This window comes from Populus euphratica, unplaced genomic scaffold (assembly GCF_000495115.2).
Source record: "Populus euphratica unplaced genomic scaffold, PopEup_1.0 scaffold222.1, whole genome shotgun sequence".
NCBI lineage: Eukaryota > Viridiplantae > Streptophyta > Magnoliopsida > Malpighiales > Salicaceae > Populus > Populus euphratica.
This window is the reverse complement of record NW_011500024.1, coordinates 195,169-219,081: the sequence shown is the minus strand read 5'-3', so window position 1 is coordinate 219,081 and position 23,913 is coordinate 195,169. Positions and strand designations below refer to the sequence as shown.

The window sequence follows — 23,913 nt, the reverse complement described above, 5'->3', positions numbered from 1 at the left end:
GAATTTTTTTTTAAAAAAAACAAAACTCTTTTTTTGGAAAAATATTGAATGTGAGGGATCATTAGATCATTATATAATTATTTATCAATGCTAAATAACCATCCCAACTTAAAAACATGAAGGTAATAGAGATGGTGTTTTACTTCATTAGATATTTAATCCAATATCTAGTCCAAATCTATTGAATTACTCATGTTATGCTTTTCTACATCACAACATTCTGACGAATGGCCAAACCTGCAATAAATAATAATAAAATTTATAGTTTGATCAGAAATCCAATCTCAAAATTAATTAAAATCTGTTATTGACATTGAGCATTGTACGAGGAAAAGATAGCATGGCATAAATAATTCTATATTTTATTTCAAACTCTATAATTAACTGCAAGGAGTGATGATTTTGAGATTTATTGGTGGTGGGTTATGAATAAAATATTTAATAACTTATTTCTTTAATTATCATTAGTTTTCTTACAACTTTTCTTTTATCTTATAGGATGAGTCATAATATGAGTTTCAAGGTATGCATATGCAAAATTAATTTAATGATAAATTAGAAAGAGCAAAGTAGTTCATAGCTAAACCAATGGAGGCATTGTTACTCGATTGAGTCAGTAAATCATTGGCATAACATTGATAAGTTTTGATAAATTAAAGGTGCCCAAGTTATAATTTCCTCATAGATATATAAATATTTTATTGGCTAATATTTTAAATTCAGGAATATATCATAACGAGATGACAAGTACTATTTTATTTAAAGAAATTGTTCATGAACAAAATCATTTGAATCTTTACTGGAGGTACATCTAGTATAGAAACGAGTGTGAAAGGGGTATTGAAAATTACTTTCAATAGAATTAGTGTAGGTGGGTTTCAAGCTCTCATCAAGATAGATTCGAAGAATGCATCTGTGGTCCTTGCCTCCATAGACATTCATTATTATCCTGACAATGTTCGAACAGGGAGATTGTGTTAAATTCGGGAAGAAGAGATATCTGTTGAACAATAAAGGGAATTTTTGTAGGAGGGTCCTTGACACACTTGAATAGGAGGAGTTACTGAAAATGAATTGGAGCTGGAGGGTCCATGACCCTCTTCCACCCCCTTTACATTGCCTCTCTGTCTCATATGATTAGTTTATACTTACACATGGAGACATAGGGATTGAGAAAAGAAAACTCTTATCCTTGGAGGAAGGAGGTGGGGGTGGTGGTGGTCGGAGGAGGAGTCTAGAGACACTCTATCCTTCTCAAGACCCCACTCACTGGAAGGCTGTGTTGTCTCCTACTATTCTTAATCTTTTTTCTTTTTCTATGAACAACAGCATTATTATTCCTTATCTATGTTCAACAGGATCTGACCGAGCCTCTCTTTAAATTTGTTAGCTCCACATCGTTTTTATACTTCATTATCCATAAACTCCAATATTTGATCATTATAAGTAGAAGCACAAATGAACACATAAAATAGACTTACACATCAAAAACATAAAAGAAAACCAAACTTAAAGTACTTGTTGATTAAAAATAAATTAAGAAAAAAATCAATCATTTTAAGAATTTCTAATTCTTGATAGCACAAACAAGAATACACAACGAATCAAAATTTGTAAGTTATTTTATGTAAGAAAAGAACATAAAAACTTTGATGGGAAGAATGTAAAAATAAAGAGGTTCAGAAAGACTACAAGTTCTTTTAATGATTAAAAAACATGCCAAATTATCTGTTTTAATTTATAGGTGATTTTTTATAGCTAATTTAAATTAACTTATTTTTATTTAAAATAAACAAACATTTTCTTGGAAGGATACAATTAAAGTAAAATATTACTTTATCTAGATAAACACAACTCTTTATTCATTAAAAAGTAACATTCCATTCACTCTAACAAATTCACTATTAATTTATGAATCCTTATTTCTTATATCTCAAGAACAACAGCATATTAAAAAAAAAAATAACAAGGTAAAACTTGAACACATTGTACATATATTAATTAAGTACATATAGTAATTAAATAATACATACTAAATTTAATACTTTTACTAAAATTTTTTTTTGAATCATATAGCATATTAAGGCGAATCCAGAAAGGGCTCGAGTCCCCGCAATAAAATAAAAATTCTACTTTTTCTTGAATAATTTAAAATTTTAGAGCTGAAATTAGTAAAATTTAAGTGTTAACCTCTTCTAGAAAAATATTTATAATCTTGTCCCATCTAAAAAACTTTCCTAGCTCCACATATGATATTATGATAGGTACTAATATATGATAATATGATAGGAAATTGAATTAGAAAAATTTGTTATGGTAAGTTTGTCACTACAGTTAGAAAACGAATATCAGTAAAATTGGCTGTATAGTGATTGACTCCATTATATATTATCAGCACTTGCTTTGTCCAACCTTAAGAAAGACAGCAGTACTAACTGAATTTAATATGACAAATCCCATTTTCAGACAATAAATTCTTCGACTAAGTCAGCAAGGACAAACGTTGTTTTTCATTTTTATTATTATGGCAAGAAGGCAGGCTCGCTTAGGGGGAAAAAAAATAAAATTCCACTACTCATCAAATCTTTGATGAAAGCCTTTATAGATGCTACTTTACCAAATTACCTCTAATAAAGAATCATCATAACCTAGAAGGAGCCATGCCATGACACTGTCAGGGGGGACCTTAACTTTAGATTTCTAACAAAAATTCAGAAGCATAGTCCCTGAATGTCACAATCATGTCATTTCCATGGCTCTATATATCATCTGAAATCCGGCCGGTGCCTGGTGGGAACCCTAAAATCCTTGGACCACCATTTACACCTATTCACCTAGCAAGCTAGGTAGCTAGGTAGCTAGCTAGCAAACGGTTTAAATGAGAGCTCGCAGAAACATGCAGTTTGATGAAGCACACAGTTTCTGAGGAATTCTCCTTAAATAACTTGAAGCCATCACATCGTCACTGAAGTTCAGAGTAGGTGGAATAGAAGGACATCAGATGAAAAGCTAGGGAAATTATTCTATTTTTTGACGAGAACTGTACAGTTTAAGATTTGTGAACTGCTATAAAAAGAACTCCAGAAGTTTCACTTAATTTTAGTAAACAAAGAAAGGATGCCATTAATTAATGACTTCAAGTGCTTAATGACTTCAAGTGCTTATGATCTCGATCAATTCCCACAAGTCTACCCTCCGAGATCGATCCTGAAGGATTAGTTTTGATGATTAAATAATTGTTTTCTCCACCTTTAACTTTGATGATTGAACCAGAACCACGTTATGAGAAGTACAGTTCTCGTAATCTTAAGTATTAATTAGTTCTAACAAATGACTTTGATTAGACTATAAATAGGGATTTAATCTCAAATTAAGTGATAAGATTGGTCTTCGACTAAAATAATTAATTTCTAATCTCCAAAACCTTTCTTCTGTAAGGAATCTAGTCACAACTGATCAAGCTATGAAAAGATTGATGTTAAGGTTATGCATAGATTAATCTACAATTCCTATAATCATTCATTTTAGTTTTCCTTCTGTCAATTGATATCTGCGTATTCTTATTATTTTTTTAACGTATTTTTATTCTGAAAAATAAAAAATTTCACAATACATTGCTTTGGTTTTGATTAACAACAAAAAATACTTTAAGAAAATCCTTAATATATATAAAAGTGTCATGTTGTTTGCTTTCAAAGTAAATCTAGTCTTAATCAAACACTTTTCTATACCAAAAATAAATAAAATAATGAAAAGACAACAATATCAAATAAAAACATTCTTTTTGTTGCTATTTCAAGATAAAAAGAATAAAAACAGTAAAGATAAAAATATATTAAATCATAAAGATATAAACATGAAAATAACTTTTTTTCTCCAATAATTTTAGATTGAATTAATATATTTTCAAAATAAAAGATACAGAGAGCACATGTTTTGAAAGACAATGTTTATTATTTTTTATTTCAAAAATATTCATGTAAAAAACTCTCAATTTTATAATTATTCAACTAAAACATATAAGGATAAAACTAAAGGATTAATTCAAAACAAATTCTGCGTTAACTCAAGTTATTATTTTTATTTTTGGTTTTGTTAAATTTAAATTTATTATTTAACATATTGTATGCTTTTTTATTTATAGTATTTGATTTTTTTTGGTAAGATTTTATATTGATCATTGTGTCCTTACTTGTTAAATATTACATACATGCATTCTAAAAAATCACAATTTTAAGGAATGGATTAACAAATGAAAGTAGTTAGTTTAATAATTAGTTGGCCCAATTTCAGTTTAATTATAACTAGTCTCTTGGTTCTTTTTTTGTTATAGTTACCTTCTCTCTCTTTTTTTGTCAATTAAGAATAAACAAACAAAGTATTTATGTTTACGCAATCCAATTATTATTAAAAAGAAAATAAAATTGACTAAAATCACATGTTACTTCAATTGTTCTTCTTCCTGGTTTCTTGATTTCACCAACTAGTTATTATGGTGACCTATGAGAATATAATCTAGCAAACTAATGATTAAAATTAATACTTCAACAAGACTATCAATTTTTATATCATATTAACAGCAATCCCCCTCGTACCACTTTAATATTTGTCTTCTTCTAGTTCTCAGGAATAGACACACACACACACCAAAAAAAAAAAAAAAACCTACAAACTATTGTTGTATCAAGCATGCCCGACTGACTCTACTGTTAATGGTCTCATTCAACTGCAAAACTGACCACCTACAACAAATAATTTTTTGAGTGTGTACTTTTATTAAAAAAATATTTTTTTAAAATAAATACTACATTTAGGTCTATATAGTTCTATAAGTTACATTGTTCTTAACAACACAGCTGAAAATCCTTTTTAATATGCAAGTTTTGGTGCTTAGAACTATTTATATTGTAAAAAGTAAATTGGTTTATGCTAATAGAAACAAAGTAATTTGTATATTCTTATGCGGTAATAATGTTTAGAATGATATAACTTGTGTATTTCAAAATAAAATTGGATTGCACTATTAATCATAACCTATAAATTATATTATTTTCAATAATATTATTTCTCATAATATATTTTTTTAGGTTAGCTGCCAAAACTTTTATTGGTGTATGCTATTTTAAGAAAAGAAAGCTGCTCCCACCACGACTCAAAAGACTGGAGACTGCCCTATCTGCACGCCTGCCGACTTTCAATCCTGTCAGCAGAGTTTTAACGAATGCAAACCCAAAAAGGACACTTATAGGTAATAATGCCCCTAATGATTAGATGTGCTAAAAAATTAGAGAGATGTAAATACCCCCATAATGCGTGCTTGTGGACAGGGGCCATACACACACAAGAAAGTAGCAGGTAGTAGGCTCTTCAATCTTGCAACATATTCTTGACAGGAAAATAAAATAATCGTGAACCAACTTTTAGTAAAATTTCTTGATTTCTTCTAATTATATGATCATTGTCTTTGTATCATTGATTATTTGGTACATCACATGCTGAATAGCAGCACTAGATGATGATGATGATGCATGTACTAAAAGTAACAAAACATGAGAGACATTGTCATTTGGCGTGTAGTACTTCAATGGTAAACTCGGAAAACAAAGGCAGAGATTCAGAATCAAGTCAAGAGGATTTATTTCAAGATAAAAGAACAGAAGATGCAAAGAAATCGCTGATTTGTTCCCAGCTAGCTGGGCTCGGAGTGGGGATGAGCTTGAGCTCATTGGTTCTAGGATCTGACAATGTGCTCAACCGAGTTAGTGCTCGTGGGCTCTTCGAAATAATATATTCGGCCTTTTACGTCCTTACTTTTTGTACTTTCAAGAGTCTAGGCTTCAGCACAGCATCATAGGTTTGGATGAAGTTGTATGCAAAATGTTTATCCGCGCGCACATTTTACTCTATAAAACCAATTTACTGATTAAAAGAAAAGGGGGCGTCTCAAGCTCCCGGAGGGGATTTCTTTTACTTTCTTCTGGGCTGACAACCTACAACTTCGACCTCTATACATTCGGCAAACAAGATTCTGATTCTTTTTCCTATAAACAAGACAGGTTCTTACAGAAAAAGGAAATTTTATGTGCATTGCAAGCTTCCATTGTTTGATGAAGACAGTATTGGAGGTTCATATTCCAAAAGGGCTAACATGGTGACACAATCAGCAAATACATCAGCTATCAGTGTAACGTATTAGAGTCATGATGTGTTCTGCAAACTTCCATTACTGGATAAAGACTGTATTGGACTTGCATTGCTTAAATTCTCGGCAGCTATGAACCAATCATTATAAACATTAATTCCAATCTTTCAACGTAAATTCTTATGTAATTTTGGATTATCTAAAGGTGAGGTATCATGCATTAATAGGCGTGATTTATTCATCACCTTTCATGAATTCCACTTGAAGAGAAAAAAATGGAAGGAGGTGAAACATCTGATCCAAGTTTGTTGCTTGCAAGCTCAACATTTCTCATATCCTTCAAACTTTCCTGAGTAGAATTTTTGTTTTGCAAATTTCCAGCTGATTCAAATGGTCATAACCTTATTGAAGATAATGAGATTGCTGTACAATCTGAGTTAGGGAACCGGAGGATAAATTGGGTCAATCAGAGATCCAGACCTCTATTTACTAGCTTGGAGATGTAGTGTTATTCCTTTCAGATATAGGCACATTAACACCTTCAACAAAGTAAAATAATAATAATAATAATAACAATAATCAAGATAAGTTTACAAACATTAAACAATATGATTAACATATACAATCACACTAACTTTTTCTCTATTTACTAATGAATTTCAAAGCATAAAATAAATCAATCTATATGCAAATGATGAGGGGAATTCCAATGAGTCCCTTTTCATGATGTGAAGCCATATAAATGGAATCCCACATAAAAAAAAATAAAAAGACAATTCCCTCAAAAACCCTTTAAATCTACAATTCAAATCAAAGAAATCCCAGAACAACCACAATGCATTGTATTAGACTATTTCAGCAAGAAGAAACAGTAGGGACAAAAATAAAGAAACAATAAGCGAAAACATCAAAAACCCACATAGATTTTTCTGTTAAAAGTGACAGTGAGGACCACTCCACGAGCATTTTGGTCAATGATGAGCTGTACAGAGGCCACTGAAGAAGCAGAGAGCCAGAAGCCATTAGCATTGTCTTTCGAGGTTGGAGAGAGGGACACGTTGATGATGGGAGAGAAGGGAAATTAAAGAAGCGAGAGTAGTGCATCTGCCATTGCTCTTTCTTGGTGCTTGGGATTCCATCCTTAGGGTTTTGCAGTTGTTGGTTCGCACCGTTTCTGACTCTTTTCTTTTACAATCTCTTAAATTTTCCTTGTAAAGAGATTGATTGTTTCCATGGTAATTTTAGCTTTTAAAAATCTATTTGAAAATATAATTATAATTATTTTTAAAGTATTTTTCATGATAGAATATATTAAAATAATTTTTAAAATTTTAATTTTTTTTTTAAATCAACACATTAAAATGATACAAAAAATACAAAAAAAATATTTTTAATTAAAAATTAAAACATCATGCTTTGTAAACATTAAAAATTTGGTGGGACCTCTAAATTTTATGTTGAAAGCACCATTTCACACACAAACTCAAAGTTTTTTATCGCGTCTATGCCAGGTGAATTAATTTACCTGACAATACGAGAAGCATTTACTTGGTACTATTTATATAAACAGTGTTAGGTGAATTTCACGTGGAACTGTTCATGTGGACAATGTCCGTTGTTCATTGGACCATGTCCGACAAGGTAATTTTTTTAAATTGTATTTTACTTGAAAAACTAGTATTTAATATTATTTAATAACATTACATAAATTAGAAGAACATCGCATGATGATGCAATATTTGTGGAATTTGATCGCAGTTCTAATTTTATTTCTAATGATATTTTACTTGATTTTGTTACACGCCCAAAAAACCATGGAAACTATAGTCCTTATTAGATTAATTTCATACATGATGAAATTATAGATAAGTTAAAGAAATAATAAAAAAATATTTGATATAAAGTATTATTTATTTAATGATGTCATAATAATAGTTAAATTTACAATATTTACATTAAAAACCATCAATATTAATATATATCTTTTTTAGTTATTTTATAACCTCAATTTGAAAAGCATGTTTAACTAAAAAAAATAAACTATTTTTTATTCAACCTCAATTTTAACCATAATTTTAACTAAACATATATAAATATCAAACCAACCTTAACCAAAAGTATTTTTTATAAACTAACTTTTTTCAAACCACAACCACAAAAGCTACCACAATAACAAATTCCCAAAGCTGGTCTACTTGCTATGTTTCTTACGTTGGCCTCCAACTTTAGTCTCTACCTACTGATTTTTTTATCATGTTTTTCTAATTGAAAAAAAATTATTATTAACTCAAACTGCAGATCCAATGCATGTTAAATGATTTTTAGATATTAAAATGATATATTAAATTTTTTTTCTTTTAATATTGAGACATAACATATTAGGTTGTTAAACATTAATTTTGATTAACTTGTAAAATTCATTATTCAAGTCATGCAATCATAATAACACTATAAAAAGCAAATCAAAACAAATCACAAAGTCAATTCTCAATCAATTTAATATTAAATAGTAAAAAGAAAAAATAATTAACATAAAAGAAAAAGATAAACAACTCAAGTAAGCTCAAGTAAACCTATTAAATTTATGATCTAGATCATGAGAATATAATAACCTATAGAAAGCAAATAAAAAAAATTATGAATGTCAATTCTCAATAACCCAATATTAAATGATAAAAATAAAAAAAAAATCAATTAAAAAAAACTCAAGTAAACTTGGATTAGCTTGTCAAACCAACAATACAGGTTATGATATTGGGATTACCCCATAGAAAAAAAATTAAAGAAATTATGAAGTTCAACCTTTAGCTAACTTAATATTGAAGAATTAAATTAAAAATAAAATCAATTAAAAAATAACAATAAAAAAATGAGATCATATTTAACACAAAACAAACTAATAGGTCATTTTACTATTTTAGAGAGGGTTAAATATGGAAATCATGAAGATGAAAAAGAAAGGAAAAAGGAGAAAAAAATGGGTGTATATTAGAACCTTACCACCCTTACATGTTGCCTCCTGAGGAAACCACTACCTGGACAACTTCAAAGACTCCAAGAAAAGTCATCAGTGGATCCCAAAGAAAGTTACACAAGCCACCACATCATGGTGGTATCCTACACATACTAGTATATGGTTGGACATGTCCCAACCCTTCACTTTAATTCTTAACATGGAAAAAAATGTTGAATATTTTTTAAAAATTTAAATTTTATTCCTAAATATTTTAACTATTTCAAATCAATAAAATTGCATTATATTTTATCAAATTGAGCACCAATAAAGCTTTAAACTTTTTCCTTAATATTGTAAAAAAATCAACAATAAGCTAGTTGAAGTAAACCATCATATTTGATTTCACATCAATTAAATGTCAAATGATCAAATTAAAAAAAAAAGTTAAGTGATAAAAAAAATTCAGAAAAAAAGTGGATTACTAATACAATCCAGAGTGATTTGTGTTTAGTGCTATAATATAAAGGTGTTATAATGAAACCTCAAAATATTTTAATTTCTTTCACTTTTAGGTCAATTTTTTATTTATTTTATAAGGCAAAAAAACATCAACTTCTATTATTATTATTATTATTATTATTATTATTATTATTAAGAAAATGCTCCAATCAAGTACTATTTTGGATAGTGTTTTGAAATAGAAATAATGGAGATAAGGAGATCATGTCTTATCTCATACTTTTTCTTTTGAAAAGACATAAATTTACTCTTAAAATATACCAAAAAAAATTTAGTTTATGTTTATATCTCTGTCTCTCCCAACTAAATATGTTTTTATCTTTTTGGTATTTATTCTTGTTATCTTGGAATACTAAACAAATACAAAATAAATCACTTAGATGTAAGTAGAGATATATACTTATTGGTAATATTGGTGATGATATTAGCACTTTTATATTAATAAAATATTAAATTAAAAAAGTAAGGCTTATGATATCTTTAGAGATAAGGGCAAGTGTAGTTATATCACCATATTAGAAAAAATCAATGACAATTCTTGAATCTGAAACATAAAATTAAATGTCTCCTAGTAACAACTTGTGAAGAGAAGACGGATTTTTCTCAATTCAAGTTTAATATATTAAGGAGAAAATAATAAATATCATTGATATAGTACTACATATGTTAGTAATCAATCATTAAAAAAAAAATTGCATTGAATGCATGCTTTCTTGTTTTGTAAAAGACTTCTTTTTCAATAAAGATAACCACTTAACCATATTTTCAAATGAGAAGAATCAACTTGGCCATAAGAATCCTAACAATTATGCTTGGGATAATCTATCTTAAAGGAAAGGTGAAAAAATCTCTCATTAAAGCTGACAACATTTTAAATCTTTACATATTCAATGCGTAAAGACTTGGAGGGTTATTGATGAATCCATATATTTTTAAAATTTAAGTTTTAGCCTAATTTCATATATAAAAAGGGCCAAAAACAAGGTGATAATCTAATAATAAAAAGGTGGGGGCTTACATCCATACCAAATATCCTTAGGCTTGGTAGAATCCTAGGCCTAAATGACATGAGTTTAACTTGTTTTTAGACCCAACATTTTTAGGTATAGCTATATATTGAGCCAAAATGGACATGGTTCTGATAACATATCAAATTCAACATCCTTTAGTTCACCTATATGCTCATCCTAAGTACACATAGGTTTCGGCTATACGTTGAGCTTAAACAGACATGGATCTAACGATTTGGTAGACTCAACATCATTAGATACAGTTACGCAGTTAACCCAAGTACATAGAAATTTAGCAAGCTGGCAAACCCAACATCCTTAGGTTTAGCAACGAGTTGAGACCAAAAAGAAATAGATTTGACAAGCTGCTACACTAAACATCTATAAGCTTAGCATCGTGCCATGTCCAAGTTGGTTTGAATCTGATGATTATTATAGACCTCATTACTATAAAGTTTTATTTGTCTATTCTTATAATTCCTGAACATAAAATATTAATGTTAATAATACTTATTTATTTACACTTCTAGGTGTATAAAAGTCTTCTAATGGCCTACCATATTTCCACATTAATATTATATAAGAGATATTTATTTCTTATTAATATTTTAAAAGGAATATTTATCACTTGTTAATACTATTAGGAGGAAACGACTCTCTAGCCCTTTCATCCAGCAAAAACTATAGGGTTAAGGGGTTATAAATAGGTAAATGATTCATAATTTTTATTTTCTAAGTATTCATACTTTAATTCCCAAAGCATATATCATACAAAAATATATAAAAAAAAATACTTTTTGTTGTTACTCAATTTTGGACCCCACGTGCTAGAGATGATGTATACCCGTTTTGAACCAAAGGGTTCTACTGTTGTCGCAATTTTTTTCTTTTATTCCAACTTAGGCTCTGATTCTAACTTGGTTTCATACGATATATGACCATCCTAGCTATATTCTGTCACTCATGATATGTTCAAAAATTGACTTATACCTTTATTAGGTCCTAGGGATCATTCTTCATAGGGCAGATTCTCAGTCAGATTTGGATGCTTTAGCATTGTCAGATCATGAACCTTTTTTACCAACTAGATTACTGTCAGATTCTGTTCTCTAAAATGATTTTATCTCACTTCGATTACTTCATCAAAGTTGTAGTCCTACATGTGTAGATGAATTTTAGCTTTTGAATCACTTGATTTCAATATCAGAGGCTCAAGATGTTCTCGTTTGAATATCTAACGTAAAGGTAGAGAATTATGTCGTGAGAAGGATATTGACCCGAGTCTGCACTAAAAAAACTCTTTTTTTGGCCTAGTTTTTATGATTTTTGTTCTTAGTTCATACTCTCGGTCATATCAGGATTCTCGATATTCATCAATTTTTGAGTTAGACTCAGAGATCCCTTTCGACCAACCAAATCACTGCTAGATTCTGTTCTGTAAAAAGATTTTATCTCACTTTAATTTCTTCATCAAAGTTTTAGTCCTAGACGTGTAGATGAATTTGGGCTTTTGAATCACTTTATTTTGATATCAAAAGCTCAAGATATTCATATTTGAATATCTAACATGAAGGCAAAAAATTTTACCGCGGGAAGGATATAACCCAAGTTTGCGAGACTGATTCGAAGGATTTTTTTTTCTGGACTAAGGACTGAATCAAAAGGTGTTAAAATGAGGGATTGAATTAAAAAAGGATATTGAAAGTTGGAGATGGGGGTTGGATCATCATAAATGATAGGATTTTTATCACATCGAATAAGGAAAATAAGACTTTGCAGCTGCACCCTCCATCTGATTTCTATCCCTTTTTCTCTGATGTTTTCCTTTCTCATCACGCCTGATTGTTGGAGTTGAAGACCACATTTTTGTTGTCTCATTTCAAAGGGAGCAGCTGGCCCTATGGAAGGAAAGGAAAGAGTCATACTATCCTTCAAAACTAGAAAGAAATCAGACGTAAAGCACCAACACAAAATTAGAATATTACAGTTTCCTTTTGCATTTTTTTACTGCAAATCAGTAGGGATTTGTGTCCTAGGATTAATGCATTGAATCCTTCCTAAATAGAGATATGTTAGACTATCTAGAAGCCCCTCTAATGACCTAGGGCGGCAGAGAAAAAGGGAGGAGAGAATAGAGGAAAAAGAGCAACAAAGGAGAGCAGAAAAATAAAAGAAAAGAAAGAAAAACAAACACAACAAAACAAAGAAGAAAAAAATGAGAGGCAAGGAGTTAGTAAAAAACACAGGTAACAGGGGAACAAAGAGGTTTCATTCTTTGATCTATAGAGCCTTTGGTTCCTATACATCCCTTCGTCACTGTGAAAGAAACAAAAGAGAGGAGAAAGGAGAGGCAGGCGATGGGGAAACCAGTTATTTCGAGCTGCAGTTTGAAGGAACACGCAAGAGAGGCAAGCGATAGTATTCAAGGAAGCACGCATGAGTTGTGATTTTTTTGGTCCCTGGTTTCATTTTCTACGAACAATAGCTGTAGGTATAAGCCCCAATCTCTCCTCCTTTGTTATTTTTATACTAAGCATTTGATTGTAAAGCTTTTCTTCCTTCTGAAATATTTGGTTTCTGTTTAGAAAAACCAATGTTTGCCTATTATTTTTTCATGATTTTTGAGTTCAGTTGCTGCCCATGTAAAAAATGTTTTTCTTTCATGCTTAGAAACTTTTACATTTAGGGACTTTCCTTTTGTTTTCCTTACACCCGTTGGAGAAGAAATCAGCCGGTTTTTTTTTTTTAGTGATTGCTTCCAGTTTTATTTTGTGCTTGTTGTCTACGCATTGAGTTGGCTTTGATTATTTATTTATTTATTTATTTAAGCTTATTATAAATCTTAGAATATATATGATGGTTGTTTAGCTTTTATTGTGATTTTTCTTTTATGTTTAATGGTGATGTTTGTGTTTCAATAAAAAACAAAATTTAAAAGTTTGCTTGTGTGTTGCATACGGCCAATACCCTAACATCTTTTTGAATTTCCTCTAAAAAACAAATATTTGAAGTTTTGAAAAATGTGTTTTTGCATGGATTTCTTAAACACAAAAATTATTTTCTTGCATTTCTGGATTTTACAACATGTTTGTAAAACTCTAAAGGGTATTAGCCAATATTCCAAAAAATATAATAATCTTATTTTAGGGGGAGTTCATCTATTATTCACCATTAATGTTTGGATAAAGAAATCCTTAAAGAACGAATATCCAAAATATTATTGGGAATAATTTGTTATTATTCATTGTTAATATTTAGATAAAAAAAAACCTGGAGTGGTAAATATCCAAAATAATTTTCTAAGAATAATAAATCCGCACACATTCTTGAAAGAAACCTTGATTATAATTGAGGACATTTCAACTTTTTACTCCATGGTTTACAAGCCGTAAGAGTGTAAAACACTAAAGAAAAAATAGGCTTTTAAAGTACCCTAGATTTTTAAATTTTTGTCCCTTCTCCTTGCAATTTATGAGTCGCAAACTCTTGAAATACTAAAGGAAAAATGAGTTTTTGAAGCACATGGAATCTCCTTAGATTTCTATCTTAATCAATTTAGTTTGAATCAAACCTAGGAAAACAGATTAGATTAGAAAACAACAACACCATAGCAATTATAAGGCAAACCATATACCAAGCAGCTTACCTTAGGTAGGGCGTACTAAGGGTGTTAATACCTTCCCTTTACGCAATCAGTCCCTTACATTAGAATCTCTAAAACACTAGTTAGGTTTTCTAGTGACTATAATACTAGGTGGCGACTCCTTTATTCATAAAAAAAAATAGAAAAGGACCCCGAAACCATAAAACACAAGACCCCGAAATCAATTAATGGTCGTCGCGACACCGCGCTCCGCTCGTGAGGGTGCGACACTCTTATTCTTAGAATTTCATTTCATTTTTTCATTTATTGTAAACTAAAAATCATTGCCTTTATCATCTAAGGGTCCTTAAATCCTATATAAAGGGATTGTTTTGTAGGTGTTAGGGTTCTACCATCAACCATCTATTTTGTGAACTCTGAAGAAAGGAATATTGATGTGAACATGTTACACATTGTCCAAATACTTAAAAAACATCATTCCTGAATATATTAAATTTTAGAACATAATTTTATATATAGAATGTAAAATCACATGCTTCAAATTTCTTTTGTTAAGAAAACAAATTGAGATAGGGATGAAATTCAATTAGCAAAAAAAAGATACTAAAATATAATGTTGTTTCTAAGCTATACCAGCTGCTTAAATTATTGAAGTAGTAACTATCTATCTAATTGTTGTAGAGAATGTTGCTATGTAGACCCTTTATAAAGGTCAAGGACAGGACTACTCAAGTAGATTTCTCAAAGGAAAAAGTCATCCACAAACTTGATTCATAGTCCAAACATGCCCCTCCTTCACGCATAACTAAGCTTATAGGTAATCCTTAGTCTTCTGTTTTGGAATTAACATAACTAAAAAAAATGGATTTAATCTTTATACGTGTTTAAGTTAATCTAAAGATATCATTTGCTAAAAAAATGAAAACTAAAGATGATTAATGTTGCTATCCAATTTCTAACTTATATTTTTTATTCATTCTAAAAAAATAGTAAAAAAAAAAACAATGAAAACCTTAAAAAATATATTTTTCATATATTTGCATCGTTTCTAGCATTTTCAACGTCATCTCAGAAGAATTTAAATTTTCAAAGGTATTTTCAATACGTTCAACTTTTAACATGTAAATTTTACAATCACTCATTTTTCTTATTGAGTTGACATTGGTATTTTTTGTTTTTAAAATAAATTCAATATAAAAAAAAAGTTAAGCGACCAATATGATTATGTCCAAGTCACGTTTCTCTTATAAATACTAGTCCATAGTAAAACACCAGAGAGAGGGAAAAATTATAGGGGCGGAGAAAATTCCCCTTACCCTTTTTTTCTTGACAAAGCAAACCAGAGAACCCACACAGATACACAGAAGTCGTCGTCTTCCCCCTTTCCTTCCACCTCTTGACCATTCCATCTCTATCACTCACCTTCCCTATTTCTCAGCTCCATTCTCTTCCCCAACACCATTCTCTCTTACCCATAGCCATTTTTAGACCCAGCAGCCCATTCTCCTGAACTAGCCGCCAACTCATGAAGACCCGGCTATCCCCATTCTCTTCTTCATCTTCCCATAAATTGGCCTTCATAGAAGTGAGCCACCGCCTCTAGCTAGCTCTATCATTTCCCACAATCCCTCATCGGTGTAGACCGGTCTCCACCGAAACCAACCCGGAGTGACCCGAACACAGTGGCAACCCATACACAGGTGAACTCACAGATCATCCCCTTCCTCATTAACCGACTCTTCCTCATCAGTTCAAACTCATATAGCAGATCTGGACCGCGAACCAATGGTCGGATCTACCACTAGCAGAAGGAAACGAACCGAGAGAAAGAAAAAAGACAGAGGATGGTCAGATTTAAAAGAAGGGAACGATTAAAACCCATTGTTATTTGTGTGTATTCTTTTTGTTGTAAGTGACAGGATTCCTTATCGCCGGCAGCAAAGTGAAGTGTGGAAGAAGCTGTCAGAAACCCCCTGTTTCCCGGTTTGTTCTTGCGGCAGCACATGAACCCACACACCGCTAGTGGCACATGGTGCGTCGAGGAGACGTGCTGCTACTGTTTTCGCGACCTAAAAGCCTTCAAGCACTATTCCTGAGGCTTTTTGTTTTGTAATTTTTAGATTTTGATGTGTATATTTATATTACTGTTTGATTTATTTTGAATTTTGGTAATTGTTAACATGTAAACGTGGATTTATGAGAAAAACATAATAAAAAGGAATGTGCGTGTGTTTTTATTTTCTTTTAAGTATTTTTATGTAAAAATTAGAAGAAAAAAGAATAAAAAGAAGAAAAAAGAATTAGGCGTTTTAATTTTTATATGATCAAGTATTTTAAGGACAAATAAAATCATAGTGTACTTCCTGTGAAAATATAATAACACATTTCTACATATGTTTTAAGATTTAATAATTGATTTATTAAAGCTTTAAGAATTTAACTAATATTTTAAATTTTCAAACCACATCAAATCGCAAAACAGCTTATTTTAGGTAGGGTATATTAGGAATGTTAATATCTTTTCTAGTTACAACTAGCTACTTACTCTTAAATCTATGATAAAAATCAGTATACTCAGTTTTTTTAATAACTTTCAATTAAATATTAAATGGTAACTTCTAAAATAAACTAATAAATAAAAATTATCAATTGACACCGCGCGCTAAGGTGACATGCAACAATGAAAAGGATATAAACATTACTATTTTTTTTTCCAAGCTATGAAAGCTTTACTTTTGGAGCAAGTAATTTTATATATTCTTCCATAGTTATCTATCTTTAAGAATAATAATAATAAAAGATACACAATTCTGCGATTTATAAAATCTTTGCAATTGTCGTATGAAATGAAATGGACGGATACTGCGAGGCTTATTGGGCAATGTCACGAAGCCGGCATAAAAGTCAAGAATTGCTCATCTTTCATTGGCGTCTTTGGCAAGGTGAATAAGGGGAATGACCTTGACTATATAATAAACATCAGTAACCTGTATCTTCTCAACTTTGAGTAAACCAAGTTTTCTGTACGTAGAACTCAAAAAAATGGCGGAAGCTACAGTAATTTTTTCCTACAGAGACTGGAGTCTCTATTACTTCGAGAGACTGAAACCTTCGCCGGACTCGAAGATCAAATGGAAATGGTAAAGGGAACAATCAAGGAGATTGGATGCTTCTATGAAGATAGAGGCAATACTGAAGGCGATGCTGCTTTTTCTAGGTGGGAAACTGAACTTAAGAATTTATTTGATGACTTCGATGATCATGTTGATGAGTTTGTTATCCAGATGGATCAGCAGCAAGGATCTGATAGGTTGGGATTGATGGATTGCTTCAGAACTGATCTGCAGAAGATAGAATCTCGACTTGCTGAAACCACTCACAAAATGAAAGAACTCAAGAATTCAAGCACCACTGCAGGTGGCATGAGAGAAAAAAGTGATATCAAGGAGCAAGCTCACGGAGAGGAAGAAGTTCAGACAGAAGTTGATTCGATTGCCAGTGAAGCAGAGAAGGAAGAGAATGAAGGTAACAGAGAACAATCCGATGGAGACAAAGAAGGTCAGACATCGGTTGAGTCTTCTTCTGTTCCATTCAGATTAAAATACAATAGCTTACCTTATTACCTTAGATCTTGTCTGATGTATTGTTGCATCTTCCCTGAGAATTACGGGATAGCTAAGGGGAGATTGATCCGATTGTTGGTAGCCGAAGGTCTGATACAAGAAAAAGCTGGTCATATAGCGGAGGACGTAGCAGAGGAAAATATAAATGATCTTGTGAGCCAGGGAATGCTTCTAGTTAATGATGACCTCCGAGATAATGGTGTTGAAGTAAACTCAATCCAGAAGGTTAAGGAAGGCAGCCACCAGCTGTCACCGCCCAGCCACCAACCGACCAGCCACCAGCCGCCAGCTGCATGCCGCCAGCCACCGGCCGCCAGCCGCTTTCACACCGTCGGCCAAAAACCGCCTTCACACTTGAAGGTTGAATTTTCTTGTTTTGATTTCGTGTATAAATAGATAGCTAAGCTTATGCAATTATGTGTGGAGAGATTGAGAGAAACACTAGAGAGAAAGAGAGAAAGAAAGAGGGGTTGTTATTGTAAGCTTTTTATTGTTGTAAGCTTGTTGTTCTTGAAATAAAACAGTGTGTTTTATCCCCCTCGAGTGTTTCAAAGCCACCACAAGTGGTTTCTCCCTCCAACAAGAGTGTGTTTTATCCCCTCCGAGTGTTTCAAAGCCACCACAAGTGGTTTCTCCCACCAACAATTGGTATCAGAGCCCCGTTCGTCAGAAAACAGAGGTATTTTTGGAAAATATCCGAATTTTCAAAGTTGTCAAAAACAAGTTTTGATTATTTCAAAGTGTAGAGCTCATCAATACGAACTCAACGGTGCAAAACTCAGATCAATCGGAGCACGGGGTGGACCACACTCTCCGTCTGAAATTTCAGCACTGTAGCCCACGCGCCCCGAGGAAGAAGACGAGTGAGACACACGCGCGCCGTATTTGAGCCGCGCCGAGCCAAGCCTCAAGCCGAGTCGCGAGCCGAGCCACAAGCCATATTTCGAAGTCGAGCCGAGCTCCAAGCCATATTCCGAAGCCAAGCCAAGCTCCGAGCCATATTCTAAAGTCAAAGTCAAAAAAAGAATATTCCTTGGAATATTCCCGGTTCAACCCAGCAAACCACCCGAATTGGTTTTTGGACCGGTTCACCTGATTTTTGACCCGTTTTCTACAAAGTCAGACCGGTTCCCTACTATTTGGACCATTCCGGATCCATCTACGGTGTCGGTTTTGCCAAATTCAACTCCCAAAAAGGTGATATAGTCATTTAAAGAGCAAAATGACTACAGAAAATGCACAAACACTCATTCCGAAGCTAACCAAAGACAACTATGATAGTTGGTGCATCAGATTGAAGGCATTCCTTGGTTCACAAGAGTGTATAGACATTGTGCAATATGGTTATGAGGAACCAGAGTCCAAAGAATCAGAAGATGCTCTACCAGAGGTACAGAAGCAAGTCCTCAAAGCCAATAGAAAGAAAGACAACAAAGCAAAGACCATCATTTATCAAGGTCTTGATGAAGCGACATTTGAAATCATTGCTTCCGCAGAAACATCAAAAGAAATATGGGAGGCTCTTCAACAAAAATACAAAGGTGCTGACAGAATAAAGAAGATTCGTCTCCAATCTTTACGAGGTGAATTTGAATTATTACAAATGAAGTCCTCAGAATCCATTTCTGATTATCACACAAGAATTATGGTGATAGTCAATCAGATGAGAAGAAACGGAGAAGCCCTTTCAGATGCTCGAATTACTGAGAAAATTTTGAGATCCCTAGATCCAAAATTTGATTTTGTTGTTGTCGCTATTGAAGAGTCCAAAGAGGTGGACAAGTTAACAGTGGATGAACTTATGAGTTCTTTGCAAGCTCATGAGCAGAAGATTGTAAAAAGAAATGGAGATAAGGCAATTGAGCATGCCTTACAAGCAAAGTTGTCTCTCAAAGACAGATATGAGCAAGGGGAGACTTCAACAAGTGGATACACCACTCGAGGAAGAAGTCAACAAACACGAGGAGGATTTCAACGATTTCAAGGCAGAGGTTCTTGGAATACAGGTTTTAGAGGAAGAGGTGGTAAAAACACCACCAGAGGAGGTCGAGGACAACAAGCATTCACTCCTAGAGGAAGAGGAGGCGGTTACAATAACCGTGACAAGAGGAATATTCAGTGTTATAATTGCAATCAATTTGGCCACTATAGCACTGAATGTCAAAAGAAAGCTCCACTAGAGATACGTGAGCAAGTCAACTATGCAGAAGAGAATGCCAACAACAGAGGAGCAGCTGCATTATTTGTCCAACAAGGACTTGACAAGAATCAAGAGAATATTTGGTATCTTGATTCTGGAGCCAGCAATCATATGTGTGGCCAACGAGATTTATTTGGTGATCTAGATGAGACCATACAAGGTTTTGTCACCTTTGGAGATACGTCAAAAGTTCCATTCAAAGGTAAAGGCAACATCCCAATCAAGTTGAAGAATGGCGATCAAAGCTACATCGCCGATGTCTATTATGTCCCAGATATAAAGCAGAACTTGGTGAGTATAGGTCAACTTCTGGAGAAAGGTTATACACTTTACATGAAGAATTGTCATCTGACAATTACAGACTACAATGGGAGATTAATTGCCTATGTGAAAATGTCCAAGAATAGGATGTTTCCTTTAAACATCCAATATGATGCAGCAAAGTGTTTGAGTGCCATCACCAACAGTGAAGAATGGCTTTGGCACCTGAGGCTTGGACATCTGAATTTCACAAGTCTGAAGATGCTAGCAAGCAAGAAGATGGTCAAAGGTATGCCCCACATTGATCATCCAGAAGAAGTTTGTGAGAGTTGTGTCCTCAGCAAACATCACAGATCCAGTTTTGCCAAAGAAGTCAACTGGAAAGCAAACAAGCCACTTGAGTTAGTACACACAGATGTGTGTGGTCCTATAAAGCCTATGTCGACTGGACAAAATAGGTACTTCCTCACTTTCATTGATGATTTTAGCAGAAAAACTTGGGTATATTTTCTGAAGAGGAAGTCAGAAGTGTTCAATTGTTTTAAAGATTTTAAAGCAATTGTTGAGAAGCAAAGTGGCTATAAGATTAGAACTGTGAGATCTGATCAAGGTGGAGAATATACAGCAAATGACTTTGAAGCGTTTTGTACACAACAAGGCATCAGACATCAGACAACACCAGCTTATACACCACAGCTGAATGGTGTAGCTGAGAGGAAGAATCGAACAATTCTTGATATGGCAAGAAGTCTACTCAAAGCAAAGAAGCTGCCCAAGCAATACTGGGCTGAAGCTGTATCATGTGCAGTATATTTGCTGACCCGCTGCCCAACCAGAAGTTTGCAAGCTGTCACTCCACAAGAAGCATGGAGTGGTCACAAACCAAGTGTTACTCATCTTCGAGTCTTTGGTTGTGTGGCATATGCAAAGATCTCAGATGCAAGAAGGACCAAACTCGATGATAAAAGTGAGAAATGCATCTTTGTCGGATATGGTGAGAGAAGAATGGGATACAAGCTGTATAATCCCATCACCAAGAAGGTAATTATGAGCAGAGATGTTATCTTTGAAGAAGATAAAACTTGGCAATGGAATGATGACCAAGAAGCAGTTAAATGGATCAGCACTGATTTGATCCTTGAAGATGAAGAAGTACCAACAGTACTTGCAGAAGGTCCAATAGTACCAGAAGATGAGCCACAAAGTCCGGTACACAGATTTCCTGTATTCAACAGGAGAAACACACCAGAATCATCATCAACACCATCATCAACATCCTCATCAGAAGGACCAAGAAAGATGAGAAATCTAGACGAGTTGTACGATGCCACTCAAGTCATGGAAGATACAACTTTGTTTTGTTTCTTTACCTATAAAACAAAGAAGAATGCAAAAGAAGAAGTGCAAAAATACAAAGCCATTGAAGGAAGAAACATTTATCAGAATGAAGTTCATGCTTGGCATGACATCCCTCGATTGAGTTTAAGGGGGAGATTTGTTGAAGTAAACTCAATCCAGAAGGTCAAGGAAGGCAGCCACCAGCTGTCACCGCCCAGCCACCAACCGACCAGCCACCAGCCACCAGCTGCATGCCGCCAGCCACCGGCCGCCAGCCGCTTTCACACCGTCGGCCAAAAACCGCCTTCACACTTGAAGGTTGAATTTTCTTGTTTTGATTTCGTGTATAAATAGATAGCTAAGCTTATGCAATTATGTGTGGAGAGATTGAGAGAAACACTAGAGAGAAAGAGAGAAAGAAAGAGGGGTTGTTATTGTAAGCTTTTTATTGTTGTAAGCTTGTTGTTCTTGAAATAAAACAGTGTGTTTTATCCCCCTCGAGTGTTTCAAAGCCACCACAAGTGGTTTCTCCCTCCAACAAATGGAACTAAAGTCACTGTTTTCTCTCCTTATCGTGTGTTCCTTCGCGATAGCTACATAACAGCTCATCCTGATTCAGAGTTTTCTATTCCACGTAAGGCACGCCGTATTTTAACTCCAGATATGACGAAAGTCGCAGAGAGTTTAAGCAATATCCAACCCCGGTCTTTATTCTTGTTCGGGAAGCAAGAACTTTCTGGCGAGAACTGGCTGAATTTCGAAGGGGCAAAATTCTTACGGGTGCTAGATCTAGAAGATGCCAAGATCAGGAGATTACCAGATGAAGTGGGAGACCTGATTCACCTGGCATACCTTGGATTGAAGAACAATGACATAAATGAGCTTCCAGATAGACTTGGTAATTTGCGAGCACTTCAGAGTTTGGATATTAGATGGTGTGGAGACTTGACAGAACTATCAACCGAGATCCTAAAGCTTGTAAGACTGAGGCACCTCAAAATGTTCAAGCGCAGAAATGTTAGCGGAATGAAGCTATCAGGGGGGATAGGTACACTTGGAAGCCTCCTGACCCTTACTGGTGTACATGCCGGTGGCGAAATTGCAGGAGAACTAGGGAAGCTGACCCAGCTAAGAAGGCTGGGAGTGATGGATGTTGCAGAAGAGAATGCAAACGAGCTATATGCTTCTATAATGGTGATGCAGGGTCTTCTTTCCCTCTCTCTAGAAGCAAAGCACACTTTTGACCAAGGTCACCTTGTCCTCCGGGATTCATTCTCACCGCCGTCTATTCTTCGGAAACTCCGCCTTGAAGGTCGTCTAGAAAAAACACCAAGCTGGCTTGGTTCAATGGAAAGTCTTACAAAGCTAAGGCTAGGTTTTTCTCATTTATCTGAGAATCCAACATTAGTTCTTCAGGTCGTACCTAATTTGGAAAAACTAACCTTGTGGCATGCTTATGATGGAAGGCGATTAGGAAAAGATTTCTGCAAGGCTGGTGGATTTCCCAAGCTTGAGGTTCTCGTCATTGCCTCTCGTGTTCTTGAGGAATGGACAGAGCTTGAGGAGGGAGCTCTACCAAGATTAAAGTATCTTCACTTCCATAGCTGCTTGAATCTGAGGATGCTCCCTGAAGGTTTGCAATTTGTCACTACAGTGGAGGAACTGGTTTTGCTGCCTTTGCTTGATGAGCATGAAGAAAGATTGAAACCTGATGGTGGGGTAGAAAATTACAAGGTTAGGAACATTCCTAAGATAACATTCATCCCTGCATCTGTGGTGGCTTCTAGGTTCAATGAAAGGTTCAGCACTCCCCCCAACCCCAGCAACAGATAAAGAATGAACTCGTCTAGCATAGTGACATGTTTCTGTTATTTCAGAATGCAGTTTTATGCAGGTGGTTCTAATTTACATACTTAGCAACAGTGTTATTTAAGAATAAAGTCACGTGGTGGCCACTATTTTCAATAACTGCCCTTTGATCCATTGATGAGTTATTGTCCTCTAGATATTGGTATTAGATTTTTTGAAATATATACATGCTATAAAAATAATAAATTTAAATTTTTTTCATGTGTTTTAAGGATCTTCTTAGACAAATCTATAATTATTTAGGATTTATACAAAAATTATTAAAAAATCAAATATTATTTTCAACTGGGTTAACATAAATAACAAATTGTTTTAGTGTGTCTGGTTTTTAATAGTAATCTACACCACCAGTAAGAAATTTTTTAAATCCTTTTAAGTGAGATTGATTGCT

General features: G+C 33.6%; 1 protein-coding gene across 2 annotated transcripts; it reads left to right on the top strand.

Moving 5' to 3' along the window:
• The first annotated feature begins 17,077 nt into the window (after window positions 1–17,077).
• Window positions 17,078–23,659, top strand: LOC105142067 (disease resistance protein RPM1-like). Of its 2 annotated transcripts, XM_011049518.1 has the most exons (3): window positions 17,391–17,448; window positions 17,516–18,053; window positions 22,198–23,659. In XM_011049518.1, the coding sequence occupies exons 2-3, from the start codon at window positions 17,516–17,518 to the stop codon at window positions 23,484–23,486; spliced, it is 1,827 nt and encodes a 608-aa protein (XP_011047820.1). In that variant the 5' UTR covers window positions 17,391–17,448; the 3' UTR covers window positions 23,487–23,659. The 2 variants fall into 2 exon arrangements, with proteins under 2 accessions (XP_011047819.1, XP_011047820.1); XM_011049517.1 differs by having other exon boundaries at window positions 17,078–18,053.
• The last annotated feature ends 254 nt before the right edge of the window (window positions 23,660–23,913 follow it).

Bases quoted from the DNA above. Each gene is read 5' to 3' on its own strand.
- LOC105142067 (XM_011049517.1), top strand. From the start codon at position 17,363: ATGGAAATGGTAAAGGGAACAATCAAGGAGATTGGATGCTTCTATGAA. The intron at 18,054-22,197 runs GTGTTGAAGTAA...CTCCAACAAATG, and splicing joins TGATGACCTCCGAGATAATG to GAACTAAAGTCACTGTTTTC.